The sequence below is a fragment of the Callithrix jacchus genome, chromosome 22 (genome assembly GCF_049354715.1).
Source record: "Callithrix jacchus isolate 240 chromosome 22, calJac240_pri, whole genome shotgun sequence".
Taxonomy (NCBI): Eukaryota; Metazoa; Chordata; class Mammalia; order Primates; family Cebidae; genus Callithrix; species Callithrix jacchus.
In genome coordinates this window covers 43807802-43828711 of record NC_133523.1, presented here as the reverse complement: position 1 = coordinate 43828711, position 20910 = coordinate 43807802, and the positions used below count along the sequence as shown (strand labels likewise).

The following is a 20910-nucleotide window of genomic DNA, read 5'->3' as shown; positions in this document are numbered from 1 at the left end:
GGATTCCAGGCGTCAGCCACCGTGCCCGGCCGAGCGCGACTTCTGATTGGCCGAAACCTTGACGTCTTTGTTCCAGCCCCACCCGTTGCCACGATACCAGTTTTGGCACATGCGCAGTAGGGTGTCCCTTGAATGGGCGGTTTTGAAGAGGTGGAGCACTGGCCCCTACTTCTGAAATTGATCCGGCTGCAAACGAAAAGACGCTGGGAATGGTAGTTTCCGGCCTCAGCCTGCGCAGGCGCACTGTCCTACGCGGCATTGGCGCGCAAGCACCTTATCCCAAGCTGCCTGGTGCCTCCCACAGTATCTGAAAGTCCGCGGGAACCAGGGTCCAATGTCTGGGCCCCTCTATTTCTGGGCCCCTCTATATCTGCTCCCTCCCGTCCTCTTTTTCTCGACTCCTCGCCTGCGCTGGGAGCCGGCTCCAGTCTCCCGGGGGGACGTGGCCAGACGACGGAGCTCTGGTTGCCATGGCGACTCTCCTCCTGGTGAGCGCGACGTCACCGTCATGTGTGCGCTGGCCGGGGACGTGGCTACTCCAGGTGGGTCAGAGATGCTTGACTTCACGCGCACCTCTGAAGCTGGTAGCCAGACTACAGCATCTGTGAAAAACTCAGTTTTGAGGGTCGCAAACTGGTGGCCCCCGAATGCGTTTTGCTTGGGCAGTAGTGAGCAGTGTTACGGGTTTGGTTTTACGTCTTCATGCTGCAGGTCCAGACACTTCCACAACTTCATGGAAATTTCCTGGGAGAAGTCCATGATAAACAGATAATTAAGTCGCGCATAAATTATAGTGTAACGAGAGCTCTCGGACGCGCGGACTGGAGGAGAGAGACAGTTACCAAGAATTACAACAGCGATTAGCACATAGCCCTGTAGGATCTAAGATACCGGGATGTTCCTGTGGGAACCCAAGAGAGCGAGTTGCCAGCTCCGGCTCAGCTCGGTGGAAATCGGAGACAGTTTACTGAAAGGAGAGGCTGTAATAACTTGTTCTTGCAAGAAAAGTAGGTGTTTTCCTAAAGCAGTAGTGGGGAAAAGTTAAAGAGCGAATAGAAATCACAGGTGGGAACAATTAATGCTTTTTTGTTTTGTTTTGTTTTGAGACGGATTCTCGCCCTGTTGTCAAGGCTGGAGTGCAGTGGTGCTATCTTGGCTCACTACAACCTACGCCTCCCCGGTCAAGCAATTTTCCTGCCTCAGCCTCCCAAGGTAGCTGAGATTATAGGCCCCTGCCACTACGCCCAGCTAATTTTTTTGTATTTGTAGTAGAGACAGGGTTTCACCATGTTGGTCAGGCTGGTTTTGAACTCCTGACCTCAAGTGATCCGCCTGCCTCGGCCTCCTAAAGTGCTGGGATTACAGGGTGAGCCAGTGCACCCAGCCTAACGCATTTTTAATAATAGCAGACACTTACATGGTGTTTTTTTGTCTGTCACATACTGTTCTAATGGCTTTACTTCTATCAGCCTATTTATCTCATAACCTGATGAAGAGGGTACGTATTATTGCCCCATGTACAATGAGGAAACAGACACGGAGAAGTCAATGACTTTCACAGTGTCACACTGTAAATGGGAGTAGCCATTATGCTAGGCTGCACTTGCTACAGGGTTCAGGATTTAATAAGCACTTACACATACAAAGCTCTGATAATAATCAAGGTCTTTGGAGACAGTTGTATCAGCCAGGATGACTAGTTATGCTTCAGTAACAAACACTCCTCAACCTCTGTCATGGCTCATAGCCATGAAGGCTTAGTCCTTGTCCACGTGTGTTCCATATAAGGACTGTTGATGCAAAATAACCCCCAAATGTGGAAGGAGCCAATAACCAAAAAAGAGTGCGACAAATCCAGTTTGTTGGTAAGGGGTGATTTATTTGGGGAACTTGCAAAGGGAAGCTTTGTCTTGGGTGGCAGCAAGACAGGTCGATCTCCACACATTTACTCCCTAATCCCAAGGCTTATCTAACACAGGGAAGGGGAATACTAGCTTTATCAAGACAATTAAGGGTTAAGGCAATTAACCCTCCAGAACAGGCAAGGACACTGTTTGTGTCATAGCCTACAATTTGTGTGATAACATCAAGGTTGACATGATCTTACTCTAGGGACAGAAAGTAAAGTAGGAATCAGAAGTCATTCCCAGGACTGGGGTTCATCAGAAGTCAACATGGCAGATTAGCACCCAAGATGGAGTCCCCTTTGTCTCTACAATGTGGCATGCCTATTAAAGATGAGTTGAGGCTCTGCTCCATGCCACCCTACTCCAGAGCCTCGGCTGACAGTACAACCCGTGCTTGGAGCATTTAGTTATTAGGACAAAAAGAAAAAAGAGCAAACTTGGCAGTAGTAAAATGAAGTGGTTGCAAATATGGGCTGGACCTGGGTTCAAATCTTGCTTCTGTCCTCGACTGCTCTGGGAGTTTGGGGGGAGACATAAATCCTCTATCTCAGTGTCCTTATCTGTAAAATAGGGAAAACAATGGCTTCTTCATAGGGTGGTGATGTCAGCTCAGTAAACTAGTAAAGCTCATAATGTGTTGTCAGTAAGTAACACCTATTATTTCATTCTGGCAATGGGCTATCTAGCTTTTGATCATGAGCACATATATGGTTTACACTTTTTTTTTTTTTAGACAGGGTCTTGCTCTGTTGCCCAGGCTGGCACCATCACAGCTCACTGCAGACTTACCTTCAATTGATCCTCCCACCTGAGCTTCACAGGTAGCTGGGTCCACAGGTGATCACCACCATGCTTGGCTAATTTTTGTATTTTCTGTAGAGATGGGGGTCTTGCTATGTTTCCCAGGCTGGTCTCAAACTTCTGAGTGCAAGTGATCTTCCCTCTTTAGCTTCCCTCTTTGAAATCCCAAAGTGCTGGGATTTCAGGTGTGAGCCACTGCACACAGCCTGGCAATTCTTTTAGTGTTTTACCATTAAGCCTGATATGAGGTTTTGATTATATGTACATAAATACATGCAATAAGAGGTCATCAATTCTTTAACATTGTTGCTATCATTGTTCAGTATGAATATATGCTTAATTTATTAAGCTTATCTAGAAATGACTGGTTACTGAATTATTTTTTGTAAGCTTTCTCAGCTTCTAGGATTACTTAATGTTATCAAAAGTCCTTTTGGTATCTATAGATATGGTTGCATGTGGATATATTCAGAAAGATCAATAGATGAAATGTGTAATGTCCTAATATCAAACATCCTTGCACTCCTGAACATACATCTCCCAGCTCCCAGAATAGGCTCCATTGCCTTTACTAAACTGCCCTTTAAGAAGTAATGGGTGAAACTGAGGCAAACAGGAAGGCAGATGCCCAGGGAAATTGAGTAACAGTGGCTCAATTCATTCATCATCAGTTTACAAAGGGCCAACCTTTATCTGTCCTGGAGACATCAGCCATGGTAGGAGATATTTGGATTACATGGACTATGGCATCGTCTCCTGTGAAGGAGAAAACTCTGCCTAAAACAGGGTTATTCACGGTGCCAGTGCAGTCAGGCATGTCCCAAATATCAGTTTTCCCCCAGCTGCAAAGCTGCTGTGTATATCTAAATACAGTCTTGCTCCCACCCCGCATTCTACTCCCAGACTCCATTTCCCAGCATTACCCCGCACTCAGAGCCCTTGGGCCGGGAGCATCTTGAACCTCAATGCTTTCTGGGAAATGTAGTCCGGCCGCGATGCCGAGTTTAAAGTACCTGGACTTACATTTCCGAGGCAGCGACCGCGCAGGCGCGTTCCGGGGCCCGCCGGAGGGAGGGAAGGCCTGGCTGACTCGCAGGTTCCGCCTGGACTCACGGACCTCGCTGACCCGACCGGAGCAGGTGGGTGCAGAACGGGCCAGGCAGGCTAGCAGCAGCTCAGAGGGCGAGCCCAAGTCGGACCTGGGTGGTGGTGGGGCGGGGGGCTCTGTGGGTGACGCCCCGCCCCCTCTTGTCATTCCCTGAGCCCCACCTAGCATCAGCGGAGCAGGGACCTCTCAGCGCGCAGGAACTGGGCGCTGGCTGTTTGCCTGGAGTTCGGCGGAGCCTGGGACTGCTGCAGTCTCCTAGGAAGGGGAACCTGCCTTTCCTCACTTTGCAGGTGAAGCTCAGACTCAGGGAGACTCTGCGACTTGTCTCAGGCTGGTGGAGCTGCAACCCAGATTCTGACCCCAGAGCCCGAGAGCGGCACTGCACGGGCGCATCCTCGGTCTCGGCTCCCCTTATCCTGAGCACCTGTTCTGTCTCTGGGTCTCCCATCTCTCTTTTTAATCTTCCCCTCACCTCCGCCGCCCCAGGTCCTGTCCCCCTCTCTCTGAGTCTCTGTCCCCCTCTCTCTGAGTCTCTGTCCCCCTCTCTCTGGGTCTCTGTCCCCCCTCTCGGTCTCTGTGCCCTCCTTCCACTCCCCAGCTCTCCTAGCGAATCTCTGTGTTTTCCAAAAGCAAGGTCATTTTCTTACATAACCACAGCACCACGAAATTAATACTAATGGCTAATCTGTAGACTTTGTTCAATTTTTTGATGATTCTTCCAGTAATGTCGTGTGTGTGTGTGTGTGTGTGTGTAGACAGGGTCTTGCTCTGTCACCCAGGCTGCAGTGCAGTGGCACAATCACAGCTCACTGCAGCCTCCACCTCCTGGGTTCAAGCCATCCTCCCACTGCAATCTTCTGAGTAGCTGGGATTACAAGCATATGCCACCATGCTCGGCTAATTTTTTAAATTCTTTTGTAGAAACAGGATCTCACTAGGTTGCCCAAGTTGGTCTCAAACTCCTGGGCTCAAGTGATCCTCCCACCTCAGCCTCCCAAAGAGCTGAGATTACAGGTGTGATCCCGGTGCCTGACTGCGATAATGTCCTTAATGGCAAAAGGAAATCCTAGATCACACACACTACACGTGTTGTTGGGTCTCTTTCAATCTGGAGCTGTTTTTCAGTCTTCTCTTGGAAGTTCCAAAGATTACAGCCATCAACTTGCAGAAGGTCCCTCAGTCTGGGTTTGTCTGATGCTTCTTTATAGTTAGATTTAGGTCATGTGCTTTTGGCAGGGATGTCCCAGGGATGATGCTGTCTCCTCATCCCATTGGGAACCCTGGGCTCAGCTTGTACCACCACATACTGTATCAGCTTCATTCCCATGGGTAAAGTGGCATCTGCCAAGTTTCTCCTCTCTAAAGTTACCCTGGTCCAGGCGCAGTGGCTCACACTTGTAATCCCAGTACTTTGGGAGGCCAAGGTAGGCAGATCACCTGAGGTCAGGAGTTCGAGACCAGCCTGACCAACATGGCAAAACCCTGTCTCTACCAAAAATACAAAAATTAGCTGGGCATGGTGGCGGGTGCCTGTAATCCCAGCTACTCAGGAGGCTGAGGCACAAGAATCAATATTCTGGGAGGTGGAGGTTTCAGTGAGCCAAGATCGCCTCACTATACTCCAGCCTGGGTGACAGAGCAAGACTCTGTCTCAAAAACAAAATAAGGCTAGGTATGGTGGCTCATGCCTGTAATCCCAGCACTTTGGGAGGCCAAGGTGGGTGGATCACCTGAGGTCAGGAGTTTGAGACCAGCCTGGCCAACATGGTGAAGCCTCGTCTCTACTAAAAATACAAAAAATTAAGACAGGTGTGGTGATAGATGCCTGCAATCCCAGCTACTCGAGACACTAAGGTTGGAGAATTGTGCCAACCCAGGAGGCGGAGGTTGCAGTGAGCTGAGATTGGGCCACTGTACAAGCTTGGGCAACAAGAGTGAGACTCCGTCTCCAAATAAATAAATAAATAAATAAATACAGCTACTGCACTCCAGCCTGGGCCACAAGAGCGAAACTCCATCTCCAAATAAATAAATAAATAAAAAGTAAATCAATCCATCCATCCATCCATCCATCCATCCATCCAGCTACTGCACTCCAGCCTGGGCCACAAGAGCGAAACTCCATCTCCAAATAAATAAATAAATAAAAAGTAAATCAATCAATCAATCCATCCATCCATCCAGCTACTGCACTCCAGCCTGGGCCACAAGAGCGAAACTCCATCTCTAAATAAATAAATAGCAAAACCCTGTCTCCAAATAAATAAATTAAAAAGCTACCCTGTTCTTTTTGTAATTAACAAGTGATTCATGGGGAGAAAGTTAAGACTCTCATGCTGATTTTCTCTTCAAAATCTCGTGCAGTGGTTTCAGCATTCAGGTGTGTGTGTGTTCTGGGTAGCTGAGGATGTGTGTGGCTCCTCGCCTGGGAAATAAATGTGTGAGGCGCTGAATCTTTCCATTTTGTGGGCCGTATTAGTTTCCCATGGCTGCTGTAGCAAATTGACACACACTTAAAATGACACGATTTTATTCTATTACAATTCTGGAGGCCAGAAGTTGGAAGTGGGATTCTCTGGGAAGGGATTGAGGGGTCAGCACGGCCATGCTCCCTCCAGAGGCTCACGGGAAGCATCTGTTTCACTGCCTCCTGGCCAGCTTCCAGTGAGTGACCTGCATTCCTTGGCTTGTAGCTCTTTCCTCTGTCGTTAAAGCCAGCAGCATAGTGTCCTCTCTCGGCCTCTGATGCTCTCTGCTTCTTCTGCCCTGTGTCAGATCCTCCTCTGCGCCCCCCTCACCTTTTTTTTTTTTTTTTTTAGACAGTTTCACTCTTGTTGACCAGGCTGGAGTGCAGTGGCACGATCTCGGCTCACCGAAACCTCCACCTCCTGAGTTCAAGTGATTCTCCCGCCTCAGCCTCCCGAGTAGCTGGGATTACAGGCATGCACCACCAAGCTCAGTCTGCCCCCTCTTATGAGGACACTTGTGAAGGCATTTAGGTCCCATGACGATAATCCAGGATAATCTCCCCATCTAAAGATCTTTAACTTAATCCCTTAAGTCTCTTTTCCATAGAAGGTAAGATCTGTAGGTTCCAGGGATATCTTTGGGCGCTGTTAGACAGACTGTCTAGTCCACCAGGCAAGAAGTCCCAATTTATGGAATAGAGTTTTAAGAATCTTTGCCAAGGCTGGGTGTGGTGGCTCATGCCTGTAATCCTAGCACTTTGGGAGGCCGAAGTGGGAGGACTGCTTGAGCCCAGGAGTACGAGACCAGCCTGGGCAACAGAGAGACCCTGTCTGTATTATTAAAAAATAATAAATAAAATAAATAAGAAGAACTCCTGGCCAGGCGCAGTGGCTCAGGCCTAACATCCCAGCACTTTCAGAGGCCAAGGTGGGCAGATCACCTGAGGTCAGGAGGTTGAGACCAGCCTGGTCAACATGGTGAAACCCCGTCTCTACTAAAAATGTAAACATTAGCCAGGCATGGTGGTGGATGCCTCTAGTCCCAGCTATTTGAGAAGTTGAAGGAAGAGATTCTCTTGAACCCGGGAGGCAGAAGTTGCAGTGAGCTGAGATCGTGTCACTGCACTCCAGCCTGGGTGACAGGGCGAGACTCTGTCTAAAAAAAAAAAAAATATATATATATATATATATATATAAAGGTAGCCGGGCGCGGTGGCTCAAGCCTGTAATCCCAGCACTTTCGGAGGCCGAGGCAGGTGGATCACGAGGTCAAGAGATCGAGACCATCCTGGTCAACAAGGTGAAACCCCGTCTCTACCAAAAATAGAAAAATTAGCTGGGCATGGTGGCGCGTGCCTGTAGTCCCAGCTACTCGGGAGGCTGAGGCAGGAGAATTGCTTGAACCCAGGAGGTGGAGGTTTCGGTGAGCCGAGATCGCGCCATTGCACTCCAGCCTGGGTAACAACAGCAAAACTCCATCTCAAAAAAAAAAAGAAAAGAAAAAGAAAAAAGATAAGGGGTGGCTCTGTGGCTGGGCTTCTCTGATACTTTGTGTCTCCAAGAACTTGAGCAGGTCTTGACGTCTTGTGCCTCAGTGTCCTCATGTAGCTATACCTACGTTCCTGTGTCCGAGAGCTGTGGTGTGGGGGAGGTGAGACAGCCTCAGGGTTGCTAGCTGTTGTCACGGGTATGAAAAGGGGCCCCGGTGGCCTGTCCTGAGCCTTTGCTTTGACACTTAGGGGACCATGGCCCCTTCTGTGACAGGAGTCTTTGGGGAAAGCATCTGTCTCTCTGGACCACAACCGACCCCTTTTCTGCTGTGGTCTCCTACTCCAGCTCTTCAGGCCCTGGCCTGGACCTTTTTACCGGAGGTGTACGCCCAGGACCCAGCAATGGCCAACAGGACCCTGATGGCCGCCGGCCAGGTAAGTCTGGGCTTCCTCTTCCCCAAGATGACTTTGTGGACTCCTGCGGGCCCTCTTCATCCCTGTGCATGATCTGAAGTTCTCCTGACTCTCCCAATACTGGGAAAGGGGGTATGAGGAGAGGGTAGCTGGGCAGTGCAGAAGGGCAGGGGGCAGAGGCAGAGGCAGAATGCTCTGAGCTGGGACCTCATCATGCAGTCTAAGAATTTTACATCTGCCTGGTGCAGTGGCTCACGCCTGTAATCCCAGCACTTTGGGAGGTCGAGGCGGGCAGATCACCTCAGGTGAGGTCAGGAGTTTAAGACCAGCCTGACCAACATGGCAAAACCCCATCTCTACTAAAAATACAAAATTATCCAGGCGTGGTGGCGCATGCCTGTAATCCCAGCTACTCGGGAGGCTGAGGCAAGGAGAATCACTTGAACCTGGGAGGCAGAGCCTGCGGTGAGCCGAGATCGTGCCATTGCACTCCAGCCTGGGCAACAAGAGTGAAACTCGGTCTCAAAAACAATTTTTTTCCCACCTGATACTTCAGCCTTTTGGTTACCAGGCAAAGTGGGCAGTGGACAGTTTTGCTTCACCCCTGAGCCTTATCCCTGCAGTCAGGAATGGGGGTCAGGATCAGGATGGATGGCGTCTGGGATTGAATGGGATTTAGGAACATCTCCAGCACACAGTGGCTTGAGTTTTTTCTTTAAGTATTTCTTAGGGCCATCACTTACAGGTGTACAGGCTGTGCGCTGCACAGGGTGCCTCATCCCAGGCAGGATTCACACCTTGCACCTCCTACATTGCTGTATTCATTGTGGCAATTTTCAGGTGATTGGTATGTCATACGCTAAATTAATTACAATGGCTGCCCAACAGATGGCAGTAAAGAGTCACGCGAAAGGGCTCCTGGTTCTACTCTATGCCCAGGTGTCTCTGTAGGCCGGTTTGATTCAGGCATCCTAATTCTGCACAGTCAGAATGTTCCAGCCCAGGGGGCAGTTGTAGGCTCTTGACTCCTGACACCTGTGCCCCCGAGTTCCAGCAGGACGTCCATCGAGTGAAATTGGCCCTTGCAGGAATCAGTGACCTTCAAGGATGTGGCTGTAGACTTCACCCTGGAGGAGTGGGGCTGGCTGGAGCCTGGCCAGAGGGAGCTGTACCGAGATGTGATGCTAGAGAACTACCGGAACCTCCTCTCCCTAGGTGAGGCCCCTCCCCCAGCCCTCCCCAGGGGAAGGCCTGATGCCCCCTGGTACCCTCTTTGATGCTCCTGGTGCTCCCTCTAATGAACCCTGGTGCCCTCTCTGATGCCCCTGGCACCCTCTCTGATGCCCCCCTGAGACCAGCCTGGGCAATATAGCGAGACCCCATCTCTACAAAAAATTTGAAAATTAGCCAGGCATGGTGGTGCATGACTGTAGTCCCAGCTATTCAGGAGGCTGAGATGGGAGGATCACTTGAGCCCGGGAGGTTGAGGCTGCAGTGAGCCATAATTGTGCCACAGCACTCCAGCCTGGGCAACAGAGTGAGACCCTGTCTCAAAAAAAAAAAAATAGCAAATGTTTTAACTTACATATTCAGGAGTCTTGAGATGGAAGCTTTGGGCATCAATGAACCTAAAACAGAGTTATCCATCAGAAATAAGATGCAACCCACTCAGGTTAATTTTACATTTTTTGGTGGTCACGTTAAAAAAAAATAAGAAACAAATGAAATTAATTTTAATAATGCGTTTTATTCACTGCAAGCTATCTAAAATCATATCATTTTGACACCCTGAAATCATAACCGATTAACAAATTGTTGAGATATTTTACCGTTTTTTTCTTTAGTAAATCTTCGAAACACAGAAGACAGTGTTTTTTACACTTTCACAGGGCACTTAATTGGAACAGCACAGACCCGGCGCCTTCAACAGTCTTGTCAGAGCTCAGCCTCTCTGCAGTGCGCAAAGCACGCAACCAATAAGTCTGGCGTTGGCCATTCGTGCTTCTAATCATTAGGCGCTCGACGCATGCGCCTTCCCTCCAGACCGCCCTGAGATCCTGGCACCCACTGCCAACTCTTACCTCTTTCCCCAGGAGCGGGGCTTCCTGGGTCCAAACCCGACGTGATCTCCCGTCTGGAGCGAGGGGAAGAGCCGAGGCCAGAGGAGAGAGAGGCCCAGCAAGTTACCTGTCCGGGTAGGTGAGGATGTCCAGCGGTGCAAGCCCTCTTCCTACCCCGTCTCTCATGGTCAGTGAGGTTCGCGCAGGGATGAGACAGTGGAACACATGGGTGACCACTGTGGGCTCTGGAGTCAGGTGGCGGGGGTTCAAATCCCAGCTGATTGCTTCCTAGCTGTGTGGCCTTGGCAAGTCACGTAGCCTCTCTGTGCTTGGATTTTTTCATTTGTGGAAAGGGGGAGACATGCGTATCTAGGGTTGGGAGGAATAAATGAATTAACAGATACAGAGCAGAGCCAGAGCCTGCTGCAGAGTCGGTAGTGGCTTCGATAGCTGTCATTGTTATAATTCTCACCCCACCCTCCCCTTGTCCCACCACAGCCCATCGGTCCCCAGCCTTGTCCCTCCTGCCCCTGGCCAGGCCTCAGCTTCTCTCTCCTGGACCCTCACCCCAGCCTCCTGGACCCCAGGCTTACCCCTCAGTCAACACACAGCCCCAGGTGATCCTTCCATACTGAGAGCTAACCCCCTCCCTCCCCTGCTCACACCCTCCCCTGGGCTCCCCAGCTTCCCCAAGATAAAGTCCCAGCCCCTCAGCCTGGCACTTGATGTGTAATCTAGCCCAGGCTTTCTCTGGCCTCGTCTTCGCCATCCACCCCTGGTTGTATGCCATGCCCTGATCTCGCTGAAGCGCCTGTTCATACCTGAACCTGAATGTGTGTTCCCACCTTTGGACCCTCACATGTGCTGTTCCTTCTCTCTGGAACACCCTTCCCTGCTTTTTCTGCCTGGCAAACACCTTCATGTCCTCCAACATGAAGCTTACAGGTCACCTCCGAGCAGCCTCCTTCATGTCCTCCAACATGAAGCTTACACCACTCCGAGGTGGTGCATAACTGCGCTTGTGCATGTTGTACTTAAGAGTGTGGACTCTGAATTCCAATCCCCTTTCTGCCACTGACAGGCTGCATGACTGTACACAAGTGACTTAACCTATTGGCGCCTCCATTTCCTTACCTATTAAATAGGGAGAATAATAGCACCCACGTCACTGAAATTTTTGGATGATTAGATTACTGAATACACAAAGCAAGCTCAGAACGGCGTCTGGCATGGAGGAAGCGTTTAACGAATCCTCCCTATTGCAATCATAATAATCGTTATTATCCAGCGTATCAGGACTCTTGCATATAAAGAATCAAAATAGCTTAAGAAAAATTAGATTTTTTTGACCCATATATCTAGGAAGTCTTTCAGTGCAAGGCTTTGGGCACAGATGCATCTAAGGCCTTAAATGGTATTTTTAGGGCTTACTTGTTTTCTCTTTCTCTCTCTCTTTCCTTCCCTCCCTCCCTCCCTCCTTCCTTCCTTCCTTCCTTTTCTACACGTGTTCATTCTGTTTCTAGCTTCATTCTGTCTACAGGCCTTTCCAAGTAGCAGTCAACATGGCTACCCACAGTCTCAAACTTCTATTCTGCCTAGTAATTCTGTATATTCATCTCAGGGAAGACTCTGATTGGGTCCCTTTGGATGATGAACCAATTATTTATTTATTTTTATTTTTATTTACTTATTTATTTTTTGAGACTGAGTCTTGCTCTGTCACCCAGGCTGGAGTACAGTGGCACAATCTCGGCTCACTGCAACCTTGGCCTCCAGGGTTTAAGCAATTCTCTGCCTCAGCCTCCCCAAGTAGCTGGGATCACAGACACGTGCCACCATGCCCAGCTAATTTTTATATTTTCTTAGTAAGGGTTTCACCATCTTGGCCAGGCTGGTCTTGAACCCCTGACCTCATGATTCACCCACCTCAGCCTCTCAAAGTGCTGGGATTATAAGTGTGAGCTGCTGCACCTGGCCGCTGAACCAATTATTATGGCCCGGGGAATGGGGTATTATGATTGGCTAGCCTGAGTGCCTGAGTGTGATGCCCGTTACTGAGGTGGGGGTTGTGGAGATATGTATGGCAGCCCCACCAGGATTATAGGAAAAGGGGAGCAGTAGCTGTTCAAAGACAGGGATGCTAAAGAGATTAAGTAGGATATATCCAGAAAGTCGGAGTACAAGCTTCCCCTCCCTCCTCTCTGAGGACAAGAACCAGATACCTTGTTGAGCACGAGGTCACTCCCTCACAGCACTGCGGTTGGCATACATGTAATTAATGGACATTCCATGGACGAACCTACTGGCTCAAAAAAAAAAAAAATCCATTCCTTCCATATTCCAAATGGTTTTGCTTTCTCCTCATCATGTCTTTTTATTCATTTATTTTTGTTTTTAATGTTTTTTTGAGATGGAGTCTCACTCTGTCACCTAGGCTGGAGGACAGTGGCACAATCTCAGCCCACTGCAACCTCTGCCTCCTGAATTCAAGCAATTCTCCTGCACCGTCATACCTGGCTGCTTTCTGTATTTTTAGTAGAGACAGGCTTTCACCCAGTTGGCCAGGCTGGGCTCAAACTTCTGACCTCGGTGATCCACCTGCCTCAGCCTCCCAAAGTGCTGGGATTACAGGCGTGAGCCGCCGTGCCCAGCTGTGTTCATCATTTCACTACAGCTTCCTTTCTACAGATTACAAGCTCCTGCTGCAAAAGCTTCATATCTAATTAATATGTATTGATGTTTTTCAGATCAAATAAAAGCTCTGCGTTCATCATAGAAACTTAGAAAATCTAAATAAGAATAAAGCAGGAAATGAAATGTCCCCATAATCCTGTCTCCCAAAAATTAACTTTGGGCATTTTAGTGGCCTTCTTTCAAGTGTTTTCTTTCCTTCTTCTTCTGTTTGTGTATTTTCTGATATGGGGTCTCACTCTGCCACCCAGGCTGGAGTGCCGTGGTGTGATCACATCTCATTGCAGCCTCGATGCATTGAGCTCAAGCAATCCTCCCACCTCAGCCTTCCAAGTAGCTGGGACTACAGGTGTGCACCACCACACCCACTAATTTTTTAATTTTTAATCTAAAACAATTAAAAAAAATTTTTTTTGTGGAGATGAGGTCCCCCTATGTTGCCCAGGCTGGTCTCAAACTTCTGGGATCAAGTGGTCCTCCTACCTTGGCCTCCCAAAGTGTTGAAATTACAGGGATGGGCCACTGCACTTGGTCCTCCAAGCATTTTCAACTCAATGTCTCCACTATCTTTTAATATTAGTTCCTTAAAAATCTTATGCTGCTGTAGTAGTATAGCACACCACTATAACAGTATAGCATAGTACTAAATCTAAATCACAAGAAGGAATAAAATTACCACAATTTTTTTTTTTCCAAGAAAGAGTCTTGCTCTGTCACCCAGGCTGGAGTGCAGTGGTATCATCTCGGCTCACTGCAACCTCCGCCTCCTGGATTCAAGCAATTCTCCTGCCTAAGTCTCCTGAGTAGCTGACATTACAGGCACCCGCCACCACATCTGGCTAATTTTTGTATTTTTAGTAAAGGTGGAATTTCACCATGTTGGCCAGGCTGGTCTCGAACTCCTGACCTCCTGATCTGCCCACCTCAGCCTCCCAAAGTTGTGGGAGTACAGATGTGAGCCACTGTGCCCAGCGTAGCACAATATTTTTAACAGTCATTCACACTGCAGTATGTATGAGAGCTTCATTCGTGTTAATGGCTGAATAATATTTTATCATATGAATGTGCCACAATTGGTTTATTCATCAGTTGGTAAACAGTGAGTTATTTCTTCTTTTTTTTTTTTGAGATGGAGTTTCGCTCTTGTTACCCAGGCTGGAGTGCAATGGGGCAATCTCGGCTCACCACAACCTCCGCCTCCTGGGTTCAGGCAATTCTCCTGCCTCAGCCTCCTGAGTAGCTGGGATTACAGGCACGTGCCACCATGCCCAGCTAATTTTTTGTATCTTTAGTAGAGGCGGGGTTTCACCATGTTGACCAGGATGGTCTCGATCTCTTGACCTCGTGATCCACCCGCCTCGGCCTCCCAAAGTGCTGGGATTACAGGCTTGAGCCACCGCGCCCGGCTGAGTTATTTCTTCTTTCTGGCTATTATGAATCATACTGCTGTGAACATTCACGCACAAGGTTTTGTGTGAATGCATGTTTTCCTTTCTTTCGGGTAGACACCTAGGAGTGGAATCGTTGAGTGACAGGGTAATTCCATGTTTAACCTTCTCAGGAACTGCCAGACTATTTTCAAAAGTGGCGGTACCACGTTACATCCCCCCAGCAGTGTGTAGGGACTCTGATTTCTTTACATCCTCACCAATTCTTATTATTATCTGTTTTTTTCATTATATAACTGGTGAGTGTGAAGTGGAATCTCATCTTTTTCATTTTAATTTCCTTGATGGCTAATGACGTTGAGTATCTTTTCTTGTACTTATCGGCCATTTGTCTGTCTTTAAAGAAATAACTGTTGAGATCTTTGTTCTTCTTTAATTGAGTTTTTAAAAATATTGAGTTGTAAGTATGCTTTTTATATTCTAGAAACAAGTTCTTTATCAGACATAAGATTCGAAAAAATTTTCTCCCATTCTGTTGTCTTTTCACTTCTTGTTAGTGTGTTTGAAGCACATTGGGTTTTAATTTTTTTTAATTATTATTATTTTTGAGACAGGGTCTCACTCTGTGACCCAGGCTAGAGCGCAGTGGTGCGATCCTGGCTCACTGCAGCCTCAACCTCCAGGGCTTCAGTGATCCTCCCACCTCAGCCTCCCGAGTAGCTGGGACTGCAGGCATGTGCCATCACTGCCTAATTTGTGTATTTTTGGTAGATTCGGGGTTTAGCCATATTGCCCAGGCTGTTCTTGAACTCCTGAGCTCAAGTGATCCACCCACCTTGGCCTCCCAAAGTGCTGGGATTATAGGGGTGAGCCAAGTGTGCCCGGCCTAGGTCTTTTTTTTTTTTTTTTTTTTTTGAGATGGAGTTTCGTTCGTGTTACCCAGGCTGGAGTGCAATGGCTCGATCTTGGCTCACCGCAACCTGTGCCTCCTGTGTTCAGGCAATTCTCCTGCCTCAGCCTCCCGAGTAGCTGGGATTACAGGCATGCACCACCATGCCCAGCTAATTTTTTGTATTTTTAGTAGAGACGGGATTTCACCATGTTGACCAGGATGGTCTCGATGTCTTGACCTCGTGATCCACCCGCCTCGGCCTCCCAAAGTGCTGGGACTACAGGCGTGAGCCAAGCGTGCCCGGCCAAGGTCTTGCTTTTGACAGTGTCCAGTTTATCTGTTTTGCTTGTGTCACTTTGTGGTTTTGACGTCATATCTAAGATAAGGTACCATTGCCTAATGCAATGACAAAAGGATCATTTCAAGAATCCTGCATAGCATTTCGTTGTCGTGTCTCTGTTTCGGGAGTCCCACAACCACCCACTGCTTTGGCAGTTTTCAGGAAGGAGTCGCATGACTTTGCAAGTTGTATTGACAGCCTGCAGCAAAGTATGCAGCACAAGAACAGTAGGAACTGACAAAGGCGAGAGAGGGCAGACACAGGTCCCGGCCCTCCCTGTCCCGGTGAGGGTCACGTGGGTATGCTTCTTTCTGCCAGGGCAAAACCACAGGCACATGTGTGAGGTGTCTTCACCCTGGAAAGCCCACTTTGAGTCTTACAGTCAGAGTTCTTGAAGAGAGCCGGTCCTGTATGTGCCTGCCTGCTACGTGACCATCCACAGGGAGGACCCCAATCCGGGTACCAGGTAGCTGTCATGAATCTTCGTATTTACAGTCAACAGTGCTGACAGCCTAGTACATCTTGAGCATATGAAAGAACATCTTACCCAGCACCTATGTGAATACCCCAGGAGTTTAGTTCTCAGAGACTGGCCAAGGGTCATTGCCATGTCTACAGAGACAACAAAGCCAGAGTGAGATGGACCTTCTGTTAACTCTTTTCTTGCACATTCCCGTGAAGATCGTGTGAGAGGGTCTGTGCCATGCTCCCATGACAACACGGGATATCTTTAATGTTTTCCAATCTAAAAATGGGTAAAACAGCACCCTAATGATTTGATTTTTTTTTTTTTTAGAAGAAATTTCACTCTTGTTCCCCAGGCTGGAGTGCAATGGCACAATCTCGACTCACTGCACCCTCCTACTGCTGGGCTCAAGCAATTCTCCTGCCTCAGCCTCCGGAGTAGCTGAGATTACAGGTGCCCAACACCAGGTCCAGCTAATTTTTTGTACTTTTTTTAGTAGAGACAGGGTTTCACCATGTTGGCCAGGCTTGTCTCCAACTCCTGACCTCAGGCAATCCACCCACCTCAGCCTCCCAAAGTGTTGGGATTACAGGCGTGAGCCACGGTGCCTGGCCATGATTTGATGTGTTTGTTTTTTTTTTTTGAGACGGAGTTTCGCTGTTGTTACCCAGTCTAGAGTGCATTGGCGCGATCTCGGCTCACCGCAACCTCTGCCTCCTGGGTTCAAGCAACTCTCCTGCCTCAGCCTCCTGAGTAGCTGGGACTACAGGCACACACCACCATGCCCAGCTAATTTTTGTATTTTTAGTAGAGACGGGGTTTCACCTTTTTGACCAGGATGGTCTCAATCTCTTGACCTCGTGATCCACCCACCTCGGCCTCCCAAAGTGCTGGGATTACAGGCATGAGCCACTGCGCCAGGCCATGATTTAATGTTTTTAACTATTGCTGATGTTCAGCGTCTATACATGTATTTATCCACCTCTTATTTTTCTTCCGTGAATTGTCTACTCATATTCTTGCCTCGCTATTTTCTTAGATTTTTTCCTATCATTTTTCATATTGATTTGTGAAAAACATTTATTATAGCCAGGCGCAATGGCTCACACCTGTAACCCCAGCACTTTGAAAGGCTGAGGCAGGTGGATCACGAGGTCAGGAGATTGAGCCTATCCTGGCCAACATGGTGAGACCCCGTCTCTACTAAAAAATTATCCAGGTGTGGTAGCATGTGCCTATAGTCACAGTTACCCAGGAGGCTGAGGCAAGGGGAATCATTTGAGTCCAGGAGGCAGAGATTGTAGTGAGCCAAGATCGCGCCACAGTACTCCAGCCTCGTGACAGAGCTAGACTTTGTCTCAAAATATATATATATATATATATATTTATCTGCTATCTTGGCTGGGCGTAGTGGCTCACATCTGTAATCCCAGTACTTTGGGAGACCAAGGTAGGTGGATCATGAGGTCAGGAGTTCAAGACAGCTTGACCAATATGGTGAACCCTGTGTCTACTAAAAATTTAGTAGAACCCTGTATCTACTAAAAATACAAAAATTAGCTGGGTGTGGTGGTGTGTACCTGTGATCCCAGCTACTCAGGAGGCTGAGGCAGGAGAATCTCTTGAATCTGGGAGGCAGAGGTTTCAGTGAGCCAAGATTGTGCACCACTGCACTCTAGCCTGGGCAACAGAGTAAGACTCTCTCTCTGTCTCTCTGTCTCTCTGTCTCTCTCTCTCTCTGCACTCTAGCCTGGGCAACAGAGTAAGACTCTCTCTCTGTCTCTCTGTCTTTCTCTCTCTCTACACACACACACACACACACACACACACACAGATGGCTACTCAACCTCTGTGTACATAAACTATTTGCAACTTGGTTCTCTTCATTTTTAGAGTGTATTGAGACTATTTTTCCATGTCAGAACATGAATCTATCTACATACACATGCCTTTCAAAAATAGCAGCATCAAGTTTGAAACCTTTTTCTTTTTTTTAGGTTTACACTGCCACTTCCAAGTAATCAGCTTACTTTGTCCTGGGACAGATGGTATTGGTATTTTCCATTTCTTTCAGACGTGGAGATGAGCTCTGTGACTTTTGGAAACACACCTCCAAAAAAGAGCATTTTTGAAGATTCAGCTTCCCCACCTGAAGGAACTTTAAGGGCTGTGCTTGGAGATGCTAAGTTGGGGAAACCCATGGCATGTCAGTGTCCATTGAAGGACCCAAGAAAGCAGGAGAGGCACTTGAGGTGTTTAGTTGCTACTCCCAGGGGAGATACCTCAGGGGAGAGAGGCCTTGGCTGTGACGAGCTTGGGAGAAGCCTCCGGCAGGCCTCTGCCCTCATCAGGAAGCAACGGGTGCCCCGTGGAGACAGGCCCCGGAAGTGGGGCGGGCCCTGGAGGAGCTCGAAACGCCAAAGGACCTTCGTGGAGAAGAAACCATTTAACTGCACGGAATGCGGGAAAGCTTTCATTTACCATTCCGACTATATTCTGCATCAGCGAATTCACACTGGAGAGAAGCCCTACAAGTGCCATGACTGTGGGAAGGCATTCAGCAACAGCTCATATTTCATTCAGCACCACATCATCCACACAGGTGAGAAGCCCTACACCTGCCACGAGTGCGGCAAGACCTTCACTCAGAGCTCTTCACTCACCGAGCATCAGAGGATTCACACTGGAGAGAAGCCCTACAAGTGCAAGGACTGTGGGAAGGCCTTCACGCAGAGCTCGTCCCTCATCAAACACCAGCGGTGCCACACTGGGGAGAAGCCCTACAAATGCAGCCAGTGTGGGAAGTTCTACTCACAGGTCTCCCACCTCACCCGCCACCAGAAAATCCACACGGGGGAGAAGCCCTACAAATGTGCAGAGTGCGGCAAGGCCTTCTGTCACACCTCCTCCCTGACCCAACACCAGACCATCCACACTGGGGAGAAACCCTACAAATGCAACGAGTGTGGGAAAACCTTCAGCCACAGCTCATCCCTGACCCAGCACCAGCGAGTCCACACTGGAGAGAAACCCTACGAGTGCACTGAGTGCGGCAAAGCCTTCAGCCACAGCTCGTCCCTGACCCAGCATCAGAGAATTCACACTGGTGAGAAGCCCTATGAGTGTCACGAGTGTGGGAAGGCTTACACACAGATTTCCCACCTCATGAGGCACCAGAGCACTCATGTAGGGGAAAAGCCCTACATATGTAATGAATGCGGGAAGACTTTCAGCCACACCTCATCCTTCACCCAACACCAGACCATCCACACTGGTGAGAAGCCTTACAAATGTACCGAGTGTGGGAAAACCTTCAGCCAGAACTCCTCCCTCACACGCCACCAGAGGATTCACACAGGGGAGAAGCCCTATGAATGTAAAATGTGTGGGAAAGCCTATACCCAGATCTCCCACCTCATTCAACACGAGAGGGTTCACACCGGAGAGAGGCCCTATGAGTGCAGCGAGTGTGGGAAAACCTTCAGCCGGAGCACGCACCTCATTGAGCACCAGAAGATCCACACTGGCGAGAAGCCCTATAAGTGTCAGGAGTGTGGGAAAACCTTCAGTCACAACTCATCCCTCACTCAACATCAGAGAATTCACACGGGCGAGAAGCCCTATGCCTGCAAGGAATGTGGGAAGGCCTTCAACCAGAGCATTCACTTAATCCAACACCAAAGGATTCACACTGGAGAGAAGCCCTACAAGTGTCATGACTGTGGGAAAACCTATACCCAGATCTCACACCTTCTCCAACATCAGAAGGTCCACACTGGCAGCAAACGCTATGCATGTGAGGAATATGGAGAGGGTTTCAGCTGGAGTTCACACCTGACTCAACACCGGAGGCTTCACACTGGGCAGGATGCCTATATCTGTGATGATTTTGAGAAAGCCTTTGCTTGGGGAACAGAGCTTGCTGATCATCAGAGAACGCATGCTGATTAGACAACCTGAGTGTGTCCTGCAGAAGGTCCCACCATCATCAATACTAGGAACCTCAGGAAAAATTTTGCCTTCAGGAACAGATGGATCCAGGGGCATAAATAGCCTTTAAGCCATCTGCTCTTCATCAACACTAGGGACTCCCCAGAGAAGGATGCTAGTGCCATATGTTGAGATAATTCCCTCTTCCCTAGAGGGAAGGTGGCACAGTTTTTCACTAACTGGGACAGGTTCTGATCATTCTGAAGGGTTTCCCTTTCATATTTCCTCCACTTTACCATGTCCCTAGATTGTGGTATAGTTAGGGGTTGGTCCAAAATGGATACTATTTAATCTGGTACCTTTACTAAGAACAGCTCTCTCCATGCTTTTAAAACTGATTGATCTTTCCTTAAATTGGAGCCTGAATATTTAGTGGGGGAAGACAGCTGTAAAGATTATCTCTTTAACATTTTCAGTTTCCTTTAAAACTTTAAGTTACAAAATCACAATCTGCAGTTGGCTTCAACAATAAATATGTTTCATATAAATATGACTATATATATAAATATGTTTCACATATTTATATGTGTTCTTAATGTCCTGTTGTTTCTGTTTATTATGTTTCCTGAATCTATGCTTTACAAAGCTATTCTTTTCTTTTCTTTCTTTTTTTTTTTAGACATAGTCTTGCTCTGTTATCCAGGCTGGAATGCATCTTATTTTTTACTTTCTGTTTTTTCTTTTCGTTTTTGAGACAGAGTCTTGCTCTGTTACCCAGGCTGCAGTGCAGTGATGTGATCTCAGTTCACTACAATCTCCACCTCTTGGGTTCAAGCAGTTCTCCTGCATTAGCCTCCCAAGAAGCTGGGATTACAGGCACCTGCCACCAGGCCCAGCTAATTTTTGTATTTTTAGTAGAGCTAGGGTTTCACCATGCTGGCCAGGCTGGCCTCAA

At 48.3% G+C, this 20910-nt stretch overlaps 1 protein-coding gene across 1 annotated transcript; it reads left to right on the top strand.

The window, feature by feature from the left end:
* Window positions 1–242: 242 nt before the first annotated feature.
* LOC100394231 (uncharacterized) lies at window positions 243–20515 on the top strand. Its single transcript, XM_035286583.3, has 7 exons — window positions 243–542; window positions 2641–2728; window positions 3745–3847; window positions 8024–8209; window positions 9277–9403; window positions 10282–10383; window positions 18100–20515. The coding sequence occupies exons 1-7, from the start codon at window positions 335–337 to the stop codon at window positions 19974–19976; spliced, it is 2691 nt and encodes an 896-aa protein (XP_035142474.3). The 5' UTR covers window positions 243–334; the 3' UTR covers window positions 19977–20515.
* Window positions 20516–20910: the final 395 nt, after the last annotated feature.

What these genes read in the sequence shown, in the direction of transcription:
- LOC100394231 (XM_035286583.3), top strand. Translation starts at nt 335, where the DNA reads ATGTCTGGGCCCCTCTATTTCTGGGCCCCTCTATATCTGCTCCCTCCC. An exon ending in CGGGGACGTGGCTACTCCAG is followed by an intron (nt 543 to 2,640) that starts GTGGGTCAGAGA and finishes TTTTTTTTTTAG; the next exon opens with ACAGGGTCTTGCTCTGTTGC. An exon ending in CCAGCAAGTTACCTGTCCGG is followed by an intron (nt 10,384 to 18,099) that starts GTAGGTGAGGAT and finishes CATTTCTTTCAG; the next exon opens with ACGTGGAGATGAGCTCTGTG.